The 13,773-nt window shown below is 43.4% G+C and overlaps 1 protein-coding gene across 4 annotated transcripts in view; it reads right to left on the reverse strand.

The window, feature by feature from the left end:
• Cd47 (CD47 molecule) overlaps window positions 1-13,773 on the reverse strand; it is a 55,064-nt gene that overhangs the window by 17,001 nt on the left and 24,290 nt on the right. For all 4 annotated transcript variants that reach the window (XM_041672889.1, XM_041672888.1, XM_041672887.1 and 1 more), the window contains 2 exons: window positions 10,068-10,157; window positions 327-434 (listed from right to left, as the gene is read on the reverse strand). In XM_041672889.1, coding sequence (XP_041528823.1) covers window positions 327-434; window positions 10,068-10,157 — 198 coding nt within the window. The remainder of the gene's footprint in view (window positions 1-326; window positions 435-10,067; window positions 10,158-13,773) is intronic.

Consider the following 13,773-nt stretch of genomic DNA (forward strand, 5'->3'; position numbering starts at 1 on the left):
TCAGGGCAGAGAGTAGAAGGGAGAGGGACCTCTCACAGACACAGTGGACACAGGGCAGGAGGAGGCAGTGATGGGGCTGTTCTACAAGCTGGGCAGTTCCAAGCACTGCCTGCGAACAGGAAAGCTAGAAGAGGTACGGCAAGGGTTCTTCCCCAGAGGGAACTACAGCCCTTGCGAGAGACTTCAAGTCCTCCAGAGAATTTCTATTGCTTGAGACCACATCATTTGCCACAATCGGTCACAAGAGCCCTTAAACCAATACACGACCTTTGGGATGCCTCTCCCATCAGTCCCACAGCCCTGATCCTGGTACCCACGCAGGCTACCTGGTATGAGAAGAATGGCTCCAACAATGACGATGACAGTGAGCACCGTCCCGGCGACGAGCAGCAGAATGATTCTTTTATTCGTTCGAGTGGACTTATATTTAAGCGCTTGAAAGAAAAACAAAGAATTGCATAAGTCAGTCACAAGTGATGCCATTTTGGTAATACATGAGTGAGGGAAACTGCCAACTCCGCATATGCGAGTAGCCTCAGAAGCATAACTCCTCACCAAGTCACCTCCTACCCCCTGCGTTTCTGTAAGCTATGGCCATGTAAATGTGCATTCTAAAGGTGGAGGTGACATTTATTCCCTGTGCTTGATACAATAAAACTACATATAATAGGCTTTCTAAATTGGAGCATCATTAAGTCTTTTTCACATTTTCCCCTTAGCACTGGATCTCTGCAAAGAAAATTGCAGAATCTCTGCACCCCACATACTAGATGCCAGTAAGGGTTCCCCACTTCCCTAGCCATCAATAAAAATGTTTTCAGACATTTTCAGTGTCCCCAGAGGAGCAAAATCATCCCAAATAACAGAGAAGAGGACACACAAGGCTGATAAGACAGAACTACTTAAAAAGCAACACTGAGAAAACGAATACACATTTTTAAAACTTAGTAGGACATCTAGAAGTTGGAGTCATTAACTTGAAAATGGAGATAAAAGAACATTAAGCAAATCACATCCTTGCAAAACTCCTACGGAATTAAATGCCTAAAACTTTCAACTAAGATACTGAAATAGAAATAAGATGCCAGGGTTCAAGAGGATTCGTGGCAGACATCACTGGTCCTGATGCAGGTTCATCCTCAGGTGCCACTACCCTCCCTGAGACCACAGGCTGTGATAGAGCATCACAACATTTTCTTTTGATCTCTGTTGGCCTTTTTATTTGGTTAATGTTGAAATTATTTTTTCACCAGAGAGATAGATACGAGAGACGGGGGGGGCGGGGGGAGATCATTCAAGGCCACCTGAGATGAGGCTGAAGAGAACAGAGCCCCAAGAGGTGAGACTGGAACACTGCTGCCACCTACACACTGGTGTCCTGCTTGCTGGCATCCTGCGGTTTGTGCTGGTTTGAATGAGAAATGCCTCCTGTAAGCGCATACATCTGAGCACTTAGTGGTGCTGTTTGGGGGAGGTAATGGAACTTTTGGGGTATGGAGCCTTGTTGGAGGAAACAGGTCATTAAAAGCAGGCTTTGGGCATTTATCTCCCTATTTCCAGTTCTCTCTCTCTCTCTGCCTTGCGTTGAACACTGAAGATAGGATCTCTCGGCTTCATGGCTGCCATATATTTCTGCCATTGTGGACTTTCCCTTTAGAACCATAAGCCAAGATAAACATCTCTTCTTTAAATTGCTTTTGGTCATGATATTTTATCACGGCAACAGAAAAGTAGCTAATACAGTGGGGAATTATTTTTAAATGTTGTATTTGCTTTTAATTTTCTTCTACTGAGATGATGAACAGATTAAACATAGTGAAATTGGAAAAGTACTTAATGACCATAATAAAAATCTATCACGAAGACACCTGAAGACTTTTATTGCTCTCATGTTCTAGCTTATTTTCTGGGGTGATATAACACTCTTTCCAAAAACACAGCTTAGGAGAGGGAAGGGCTTATTTTACCTTACTGATCACAGCCTTTCACTGGGGAACCTCAGGGCAGGAACTCAAGCAGGAACTCAAGCAGGAACCATGGAGGAACACTGCTTGCCAGCTCATGCTTGGCTAGATTTCTTCCAAAGCCCAGGAACACCTATCTGTACAGGGAATAGGGCTGCCCGCAGTGGGCTGGGCCCTCCTAAATGAATTATCAATCAAGACAATTCACCACAGGCCAATCTGATCTGGGAACCCTTCAAGTGTCCCTTCTCAGATGTCTCTAGGCTGTGTGTCCAGCTGACAGTTAAAGCTAACAAGGACAACCTCCTACCCACTCTTTTGATGACAACCTCAGTTCTAGTCACTTTGGGAGAAGACAGCGGTCTAAACAATGACGAGTCACAAAGCTGAGTGGCTGACACTCCTAGGACACAGAGTGTATGGTATAGCAAGATCTCGGGCTTTGGTTTGGTTGGTTACCTCTATCCAGCCTTAGAGCTCACATAATGACTATTCAGTCCCACCCTGGCCTCCTCAGAAGGAGGAGTTTTTACAGCTTCCCTACTTTCAAATCTCGACTATCAGCTAGGAAGAAAGCAAGTGTTTGGGTCACAGAAGACAAAGACGTATTTCAGAAAGGCAGAAACACGTATTTCTCTAGGCATATGGTTAATTTTCTACTTAATCCCATATATGCTGCTCTCTAAATAAAGCATGAAAAGTCTGCAAAAGTCAGAACATAAAAGCTGCTTCAAATGTATCACACAATCAATCAAGCATTCATTAGAGACACTTCCAGGTTTAATAAAAAAAAAAAACATGAGAGAGAGAGTCATTAAAAGTAAAAATAAGAGTTTGAACAATACATAAATTCCATCCTGTTCAGGCTGAGCAGGCAGAGCTGCTGAAAGGGAAATAAAGTCAACAATAGCAACAAAAATAAAACACAAAATATTACATCAAAAGGTCTTGTACGTGTTGAAGGTAGCCTCAGTTCTTGGTGGCTGGTTGAGCTACTATTTTCCAGGCTACCTATTTTGTTCTTAAACAGCTACTGTAGCAAATAGATTAATGGGTCTTAAGTAATCCCAGGCAATGGAAGAACATCTGTGTGTTCCTGAGCAGACATGCAGAGGGAATCTTTTCTGGCTCACATTCTTTGCTCACAATGGCTGCATTCAGCCAGGCCCCACAGCAGGGAGAGAAGGTATCTGGCTGGTCCAGTTATCAGTGTTCTCAGCGACAATGAGATTCCACAGAAATCTCATGTTTTGTTTTTTTTTTTTTTTTTTTTTTTTTTTTTTTGCTGGTGATTTCTTCTTGTTCCTTAATAAGTGGATTTACTCTTAATTTCCCAATTTATCAAGTCATTAAACACAACAAAGACAACATGGATGCAAGTAATTTCCAGAACACTTGGGATGAAATTAAATAATTTTAGGATTTCCTTCCTTCCTTCCTTCCTTCCTTCCTTCCTTCCTTCATTGAGACAGAGTCTCACTATTTAGCTCTGGCTGTCCTGGAATTCTCTGCGTAGACCAAGTTGGCCTTATATTCACTAAGATTCACCTGTCTCTGCCTCCTGAGTACTAAGATTAAAGGCCTGCACCACTACACCCAGGTTAATTTAATATATTTTTTAAAACAGACTTTTTTTTTTATCAAACTTCGTAGTATAATTTTATAGCTTAGCAAAATAATCCACATGATTTTAATAACGTGCATGCTTTAAAAGACTCCCCTCAGCTAAAATAATGAAAACAATACTTACAACACAAAAGAAATAAAACACATTCTTTTGTTTTGATCTTGGAGACAGAGTCTCACCATATAGGCCTGGATGGTCTGGAACTCACTTTGCAGACCAGTCTGGGAGTAGTATGTGCTGCCATGCACCACCCAGAATTTACAGTTTTACCAAAAACTTTCTAACTTTACTGCTACTGGATACAGGAAAACCAAGCATGGGGGAAACCATATGGCAGGATTTTTTTTTTTTTTTTTTTTTTTTTTGTGATACAGTCTTACTATGTAGCCTACAATGTCCTTGAATCTGCATCCCTCCTGCCCCTACCTCTCAAGTGTTGGCATTGCAGGAGTGCACCACAGTGTCTGGTACAACGTGACAGTATTAATCATGATATTAGGTATTCTTCTAATTCAAATATATATTGTATAATTTCACGTCATATGTAATATAACACTATTGACTCTATCAGGTTATCAAGTGTTAGATGGGCTTATTCACACATTTTTGGCATGAGTGTATTCTGCAACATTCCCTTTTAAGAGTCCAAATCAAAGAATAACTAGCGGATAGCTTTATTTGACAAGAATTGAGTGACTCCAACCCAACCAACCCATGGAAGGTAGAGGTCTAGCCTAGTCTTAGTTTCCTGTGTACTAAACCTTCCAGTGAGCAGAGAGACTGCATGCTCTTCCAGAGACCTGAACAAGGAGCTAATGTTATGAACAGACACAGTTTTTCTGGTCTCTGCCACTGACACAGAGCTCATATTAAGATGGCATCTGAGTTGTGGCTGATGAAACCTCGTAAAATAATCAGGCCAATTTGGTCTGAAACATAAAATCAATCATGTTAAACGTTTATGATCCTCTAAAAATTAGATACAGAACACCCACAAAAGCCCACACAGACTGTATGTTAAGTAGAAAAACCCAACGCTTGCTCAGACGTGGCATTCAGACAGTCCCTAGCCACAAGACTACGGTGAAGAGACAGAAGGTAGACTATCGAGATAGAATTGATATCAGATTAAGAGTAAATGATAAAGGGAGATAAAACCATCAATTCAATTTTTATAGTGTTTTTATTCTGATAACTCTGGCAAAGTAATTTAGAATCCTTTGGCGTCTGTTGGGCTCTAAACCAATATTATTTTCAACATAATCTGATAAAGTACATATGATAACTTTTAAAAATCAAAGCAAAATTTGATTTTTAAAACACACAGGCACAGATGAAGACCTTGTGGAAATGGTGCTGGAGAAAAACCAACAGCCAAGTATAAAGTCTTTTACTGGCTATGAGTGCGGAAGATAACTGTTACAGAGTCCATGTCCTAGCCATGTTCTCTGAGGAAGTAAGTTTACCAAGATGAATACCACCAAAGAGCACACTCCCTGTCCATAGGGCACAACAGAGGGGAATGCCCAGCAGGCATCTACTGACGACAAATTACTCTGGTACAATGGAAGGCTCCAGAATTCCAGAATATATTCAAGAGCAGTGATGTCTGGTGTTTGACACCAGAAAGGAACTGGTGCCTCTACCCCTGTAAGAGTAAAATGCTGTGCCAAAGTTTGGCCCGATTGCTCTTCCAGTAAAGCCATTGAACAACATGCAATCATAGGAGCTCTACCGGAAAAGACTCAAGCGCAACACTATTGAATACAATTACACTTAGCATTTGTGATTAGGGCCACCGGCCAGGTCAAGGCTGACTTTCTGCAATAATATTTATCAGGATGATATTTTGTTTTCTTGCTTGAATAGAACATAGTGCTTGTCCTCATTTCTTCAGAATGATTTTTCCTATTCACTGAGAAAAATCCCTGTACCATCACATCTTTTCCATGTGCGTCCAAGGCCTTGTTGCTTTCATTAAGCTAGGCTCCAGGGACTCAGTGAGACCTCGAGGTTCTTGTGAATGACAACAGTTTTCTTTGAATTTCCCAACTATGACCTTCATAGCAACATTTGCCCAAATACCACTAAGTAATAACCAAAATATCCATGAGGGAATCTTAAATGGAGATGAGAAAGAAACGGAAATGAAGATGCTTAGAATACACAGAAATAAATCCCAGAAGCCCTCACTTTACACAGTTCTGACATGCATGGATTCCATGGTTTACCTATATACCTCAAGTCCTCCAAACACAGGTGGAAGTTTGATTACCAAAATGCAACATGTGAGTAGTAACCAAAATATGCTTCCTGCTATATCTATAATCCAAAAATCACAGTATAATATATATATAGAAGCATCATCATGCCACGACTACTGGAGATTGTTGCTGACAGTCACTGCCTGCTGCTTCTTCAGTTCATGCCCAGACAGCCAAGTGTGTAGTTCTAGCTCCCCGTCTCCCAGTGATAAACCCACAGGTATAACGCATTACCAAAAACGGAAACTGGTCAAGAGATGTGGAGGAGCCAGGAAATGACAAGTGTGAATGCTGGCTGTGAAATCCAGATCATAGCGGAGTTCCAGAGGAGCCACTGTGGCAATGGTGACATTATCACAAGGGAGGCCGCTCAACAGACAGCCCAGCAGCTCAGGGAAGGTGAACTCTAGGACATGAATGAAAAAGTAAGGGCCATGTAACAATGAGAATGTCCCTAAGGATAGGACTCTGGTAAGCAAAAAAATAAACAAGACATAACAACAAAAACATCAAATAAAAAATACACCACAGAACTCGGAGATGTTTCACTGAAAGTATGAAGATAAAATGTTGCAGGCTGACATGAACTAAGAAGGGAGCCTGACGATTTGCTTGCTCTATTCCCGTGATAGGGCAACACCAAAAGCGTCACTCAAACTTTACTATGACACTTTAAATACCGACTTTTTAATAGTCTGATTCGCCATGAAGTAATTACTAACGTTACTATTATTTCCATGTTCCAAAAACTAGGAAAGTTTTATATTTTCAAAGACTTTTGCCTAAGACAGGTTCTTGCCGTGTAGCTCTGCTTTGCCTGTACTAGCTCTGCAGTGCTAGGATCACAGGATGGCGCCGCCAACACAGCTTGTTTTGACAACATATTTCGAAGGCCACTGCATGACAGTAATTTTCCTTCCTATTATCAAGACTGTTTTGCAGAGCTCAGCTTCCATGCTCAGGTTCATGGTCATGCAGCTGAGTGCAAAGCAAAAGATCAGTTGTCTAGGACAAGGGTTAAAGGAAAGGAAAACAAAGAACAGATATGTCTGTACAAAGAACCCAGACAACAGCCAGATCTTTATAGACAGCTGGGCCTGTCTGAACCACAGCAGCCTGGCAGATCCACAGCACCGTGCGCAGCACCTGAGGGCACCCATCAGCCAGCTAAATGTATGAAGGAACTTTTGTTACCTCCGTGCATGTGAAGAACCCTAAAAATCAGCCAGGAGCCTGTGAACAACAGGACTGACTGGGTTGGGATCTGCCTTGCGGTTTCTACTACTGTGACCAAAAACAACTTGTGAAGGCAAGGGTTTATTGCAGCTTAGAAGTCTCAGGTCCCACCCTGTCTTCAGAGACCTGGGTTTCTTTTCGCAGCAGAACAGATTTGCATACAGTGCCAGAGAGACCACTGGGAGACATGTCCTGTGGTAGAGTACGGACCAGGGTGGAAAGTTAAGAGGAACCAAAAAACCAGAACAGAAATCTCTTGGGTCTGCGTTACCATTAATGCGCGACCTCACAAATGGGATAGCAGGTGAGAACCAAGGAGCCTTTTACAGGGTGGAAGGGACTGAGTGACTGATTGACTGACTCAGGTGACGTACAGGACAGGCAACTGTGCCATATTGATTGCACTGAGCGGCATGTGGCGGCCTCAGAGCCAGCAGGCATGGACACTCACTTCCACACCTCAAACCTTTAGCTCAGCGCTCTGCAGTCACCAGACATCCCGCCAGTAGGTCCGGGCGGGGGATAAAAATCAACACGAGCCCAACATTCTGCTCTAGCACTAGAAGCTGCACAAGTCAAAGTGGTACACTAGATACGCATCCATCCTTCCAGCATACAAACTCAAAACAGGCACACAATCTAGTGGCTAACAGCACTGCCCAAAACCAGGGTTACCCAGAAACCACCGCGTGACTGTGGACAAACTGCCTGTCTCTTCTCTTCGAAACAGGAACAACAACAGTCAGGGCACTGACAGAGGCCCTGTGGGAAATGAATGGAGGAGAGCACTTGGCACAGTGAGTGGTCGCTCCTCAGAGCAAGAGCTCCACAAATATTCAGCCGCTACTATAACAACTCAACTCGAAGTGTGAGGCCTGTCTGGCTGAGTCAAATACAGAGGTTTGTCTTCCGCACGCCCACTGCCCACTCTTACTCCCCCCCCCAAAGCTCCCCCTTTAAGATGAACCAAAATCAAATATTTCCCTTAAAAATAAGTTCATACATATACTCTTTGAAATGCAACTGGCATAATAAAAACATTGAAAAGAATGTCCAAGCTCACTAATACAACACTGATAATTGTTTTTCTTTCACATATCAAATTAGCGAAGGTTTCTAGAACTGTACTATAACACTGTTGGGACCCTGAGATGAACGGGGACATTCTCTGAGTGGGAGAATGTAATTGAGGGGGTGGATCTGGAACACGCGGTGGTGGAGTTTATCTGTAGGCTTAAAATATCACTGCCACCCAAAAGCTCATATACTTCCATCCGGTTCACAGTATCTCCTGATTCCCATTAAGACGAAGTTGAATAGGACATGACCCAGCCGTAACAGGGGAACACAAACAGCCATGGCAACCCTCTGAAGACAACAGGACATGGGGATGCACAAATACACAACCTGGATGAGCACATTTACAGTCTCCTTTCATAGAAGGAAAACAGAAAAACCAGAGAAAGACAGAAAGGGAAGCTGGAAGGTTACTAGAATCAAACACAGACAAAAAACCGAAACAATCCTTCCTTCTAGCCTTCTAGATATAGAGCCACATATGACTTATTTTCTCGATAGCTTCTTTATTAATTCATTCCATAGTCAGGAAAAATCATTTGTTTTATTCTGTACAAATATGGGTGATCATAAAGAGAATCATTTCTGATCCATTCCACTGAAAATGGTGTTTCTAATGATGACATCACAACCAGGAAACTTCTGTCAACCCCAATTCAACAGCACTGCTGTGAAAACACTGTCTATCCCTTAAACACTGTTTCCTGCCTGAGTCACGTGACTCAGTCCTGCCTGCCTGGCTCTGCCAATGTGGCTAAAAGCTCTCCTTAATGCCAGTAATTATGGGGCAGGGCCTGAGGCCGTATCAGTTCTTTCCTTACAATAAGAGGCTTTCTGGAAGTCTCAGGTAACTTCCAACAGCACCTCACTGTCGTGGAGGAAAGGGCTTGGGTGTCTCCTTGTTCTCCTCTTTTCCATTTACACACAACCCAGGAACGTTGTCAGGTCACATCTGTTTTTACGCCTCACTGAGGACACACACAACCTCGCCCTTCCTGGGAAAGAACTTCATGAACGACCCAGCAGGCATCCTCTGGGGTGCATCACTAGCCTGTGCCTCTCTAAAGGCTGCATGCAAATTTAGTGAGCAGTGTTTTCTCCTCACCCGAAGAGGTGTTCCCTGGTCTTCAGTGGCTACAGCAGGAGGCTAAGAGGGTGAGTAGATCTTATGTCTTAAACAAGTCTGAAAGTTTAGTCTGTCACCTCAGAACTTCACAAACGTAGTCGATCTCTCTTACTGCACTGGTATGGAAATACTGAGGAGAGACTGGCACATCCCTAGTGGAGTGGTATATTATGTGGATACTAGTGTGTGTAGATTAGCAGTTTACCCTGTGATAATAATCCTAGACTGAGGCCAATCAGACACAGCATCAAGTTTGGCCTTCAGAGGTTTGGTTACACGGCTGTAAAAGGCAAGATCACGGAGGACAACCCCCATCAAAGGCTGCAGAGCTGTACAAGGCACACAAACAGGCCTTTGTCTACAGAAGACAAGCTTACACCCGAGAAATGGGGCAGAGCATCCCAGGGCCCCAGAGCAGAGCAATCTGTCTTCACACGTAAGGAGCCTATGACCATCTCTTTACCAAATAAAACATTTGCAAAGAACCGTGTCACGGGACGTAAAATGTTATAACTAACATTTCTACTCGTCCCTCCCACAGAGGTCTCAAAACTCCACTCACAACCAAACACCTTAAACTTAAATCCAAGCTGTAGCAAAATATGGGAGACAATATATGCTTTAACAAAACTGTACATAAACTGGTTATTCTTATACATACTAACACGCTTCCCAGTGCAGGCTAGTCAGATAGACTATTCCACGGGCAAAGCCGTAGAAATAACCATCGTATCACTAAAGCACACATGAAAAAAATCCATTTGAATACTTACTTAAAATACCGAATTTTCCCCAGAACAGGAGTATAGCCAAAATTGGGAAAATAACAATGAGGATCTTTTCATTTGGAGAAAACCATGACGCTGTGGAGAAAGAAAACAAAAACCATAATTAGTGTTTACCATACTCACTGCTAATGCTCTCAAATATATCCTTGTTACTCTAGTAGAAGATAGAAACAATTAAACCTGTAGGCCATGGTTTACACACACACACACACACACACACACACACACACACACACGCATGCACAGAGGAAAAACACAGTTCATATGTGCAATTGTGTGCAGTCAAGGCTAACATCTGCTGCCTTCCTCAACAGTTTTCCATCTTCTCTGAGTCAGGGTCTCTCCCAAACCTGGAGATCACTGATTAGACTGGGTCATGGACATTGAGCTACGGGGGCAGAGCCGGCTCCATGTGTCCAGTGCTGTGCTCTGGCCTTGTGTATGGGGGCTGGGGATCACGTGTAACGCAAGGCCTTTACCCACTGATCTAGTCACCCGGTTCCACAGACCACAACATGTTATTTAGGAGGCCTCCAGCTCTGGACTTAGACACACGTCAATGCACTCCCCTGTCCTGGGCTCTGCAGAAGGGCAGGTGGCAGTGGAGAAAAGGATCTGGCCACACTACCACGTGGGAAAGTCAACTGTGACTCAAATCTATGTGATGGCAGACAGTGGCTGAACACCTCCGTGCTTGAATGACACAGGCTTCATTTGTTGGACGATTTCTACTACTAATGAAAATTAAATATGTAAAGGCTTAAGGCACGTGCTCAGTAACTGTGAATGGCAGTTATCGTGTGTTTGTTTGCTGAATACCTGTGTGTGCATAGTGCCAAAATCACCATTGAGGAGCAGTAAATGTTCTTGTAAAGCCTGACTGGGGGACCAGGTGAAGGAGCTCTGGGGACTACTAGGCCCTTCTGCTGATGAAGAAAAACACAGGTGTCCCTAGCCTTTGTTCAAACTGACTCTCAAAGAGAAGCCTTAACTCACAAGGCAGAGGCTTCAAAAGGACAGGTGTGTATAAACAGGAGGGACCTGAGGTTATGAAGGAAGCAGTTCAGGTGCATAATAAGACTCCAAATAAGACCTGTTCAAAAGTTTTAAAAAGTGTTATGTCAGACTGTCATTGATAATCTCATACACTGGAATTGTATGTATGAGAAATGCATGTTTTTCTCATAGCAAAGCCAAGTACACGTACTGGAAGAATTTCAAAGTTGCCTGCACCAGGGATGTGTGCTAGTTAAAGGGCCCCCTTGCTCCTGGCTTCTGTCCTAAGCAAGCACTGACACTCTTCTGAGGTCAACCCCATGTAGGCCTCTGCCCTTGGTGTCAATGTGGGAGTTCATGGGCTTTCATTCAAAATGACAGTTATGTGCTTCTTGCATTAAGCTTACAAACTAAATACTGGTGAAATGCTTATATTAATCTCCATAATGTAACAAATTTGTAAATTCTATCTTGGAGATATCAGTGTTTCAGAATCTAATGTTCTACCCTATTCACAGTAGATTCAACATATTTGCTGTTGAAGATAACACATATTCCAAATCAGCAGGTGAAAAGAACCCGATTTTCTTAAAAATGTAATTAATTAATCAATTCCCTGTGCACATGCATGTGTGTGTGAAATAACATATTTCAGAATTGGATTCTCTCCTTCTACCATGTGTCCCAGGGATTGGGTTCATGTAGTTGGCTCTGGCACTATCTTTCCCTGCTGAGCCATCTCCATACCCCACACTAAATTAAAATGTCTCTCAGTCCTGCAGGACGGATTACAGGATCACAGGGAAGCTGACTTGTCATAAGGTCACAGCCTCAATGATGCAAGAGAGAGAACCAAGCGACCGACAAGCACTACCCTGGGTTCAGTTTCACTCGTCACATTTGAAGTCGAAACGGAGAACTGACCAAAGGAAGGTGCTCAGAGTAAGGATCTAGCAGCATCGGCAATGGCTGAGTGAACCCAGCCACAGAACAGTGACAGCCCTTCCAGCAAGGGAGAAATCGCAGCACAGCAAGTCCCAGCTGGACTGAAGGAAGATGTGAACTGTGACCTCAGCAGATCCCTGGGTGTCTCTGTGCACCAAGCAGTTAGGTAGCAAGCTGGAATGGTCACAAGCAAGCAGCCTGATACAAGAGGAATCAGGAATGAGCTGCTGAGCCAGTCAATGACTACTCAAGGACTAGAAGATTCTATGAAGAAATAATGAGAAATGAAAGAGGACAGTTCAATGACAGAAAGAAAGCAATACACGGCAAAAAATAGAACGGTCTAAGAGTCTCAGTCGGAATATGTAAGAATCTCCTGGGGGTTGATGCAAACCTCACAGACTTTGCCCTCATTACCACACCAAAATGTTAGCATGTTCCCTGGTGGTGAGGATGGGGGGTGCTGGCGGGGAGGAAGCCTACTACCCTCTGTTTAAAATGACTGTTGCTGGATTTCTGCTGGAGTCTAGCTCCTGTAGCTGGCATGAAGGTGTCATCTTTCTCTAATCTCTGATGCTCGGGAAATGCTGAGTCACTGAATTGGACATTTAAAAAAAATCAATGGAGCTGACTCAATTGAGCCAGGTATGGTGGTGGTACACTTCAATAGGTTGAGGTAGGAGAATCATGAGTTCAAGGCCAGCCTGAACTATATAGCTAGAGCCTGTCAAAAGAATGCTAGGGGAAAACCTCCAATGTTTTATATAAACCCACTTAGATGTCCATTAAGCTACTGATTTACGGGAGTGTCAGGTGCCATTAACTCTTCCTCCCCAAGGGGAGTGAAAGACTAGGCACTTCTCTAAGATCCATTTCAGCTCTGACTTTCTACAGCATTAAGGAAATTAATTAAGCATAAAATGATCTAAGAACAGTGTCTCAGTATTGGGAAAGATACTCCAAGGGCATTCACTTTGATTCCGCCCACGCCCTGACTGACAACTCGCCCCTCACGCTCGCAAGCTCCCATTCCTCATCAGGAAGATGACACACAGAAAGATGGACTTATTACTAAAAAGACAGAAATGATACTGAGGAAGGTGTGGTAAGTGTTTAACCATTGCTTCCAATCTGTTATTGACACCCAGGATGCCACTTCTGCAAAAAGGATCTGGCTAAAGGGGTGAAGGGACCACTCCTCTTCCTCAAATACATTTGCAGCATACATACACATATACTTTAAGTGAAATTTCCCTTCTGGCCTGATAATGCTCTCCACAGAGGCCATAGACTATGTATCAAAAGCACCAACACCAGGCATAAGGATCCCCCTTTTGAGTTGTTGGTAAAAGTTGCTTAAGAGACTCCCCAAAACATTATGGGCTACTGCTATTGTATGTGGTTTCCTCCCAGAGGTGGAAGGTGAGACCCTATTGCTGAAGACATTATGAACTTCAGACAAAGGGCTTAGAGGACCTGGGCTGGATCTGGCCTGGAAGCCTCCTCCCTGAGGTTAACTCTCATGGTACTAGAAGGTGCCTGAGAGCTTCCAAAGGAGGGAAGCAACTGATCCTTGATACCCATGAACCATTACAACATGGCAAATAATCCTAGGGGTACAATAGGGGCATGTATATCTTGGTGGTAAGGGAAAGCTCTTTAAATGCAGCTCAGAATGAGGGAAATGCTGCCTGTACTGGAAACCTACCCAACTACACAGGGCTAGAGGAGATCTGGATCTTCCGTGAAC

Source organism: Microtus oregoni, unplaced genomic scaffold, assembly GCF_018167655.1.
Source record: "Microtus oregoni isolate MIOR12 unplaced genomic scaffold, Mior012 000023F_ref0000262, whole genome shotgun sequence".
Classification (NCBI taxonomy): domain Eukaryota; kingdom Metazoa; phylum Chordata; class Mammalia; order Rodentia; family Cricetidae; genus Microtus; species Microtus oregoni.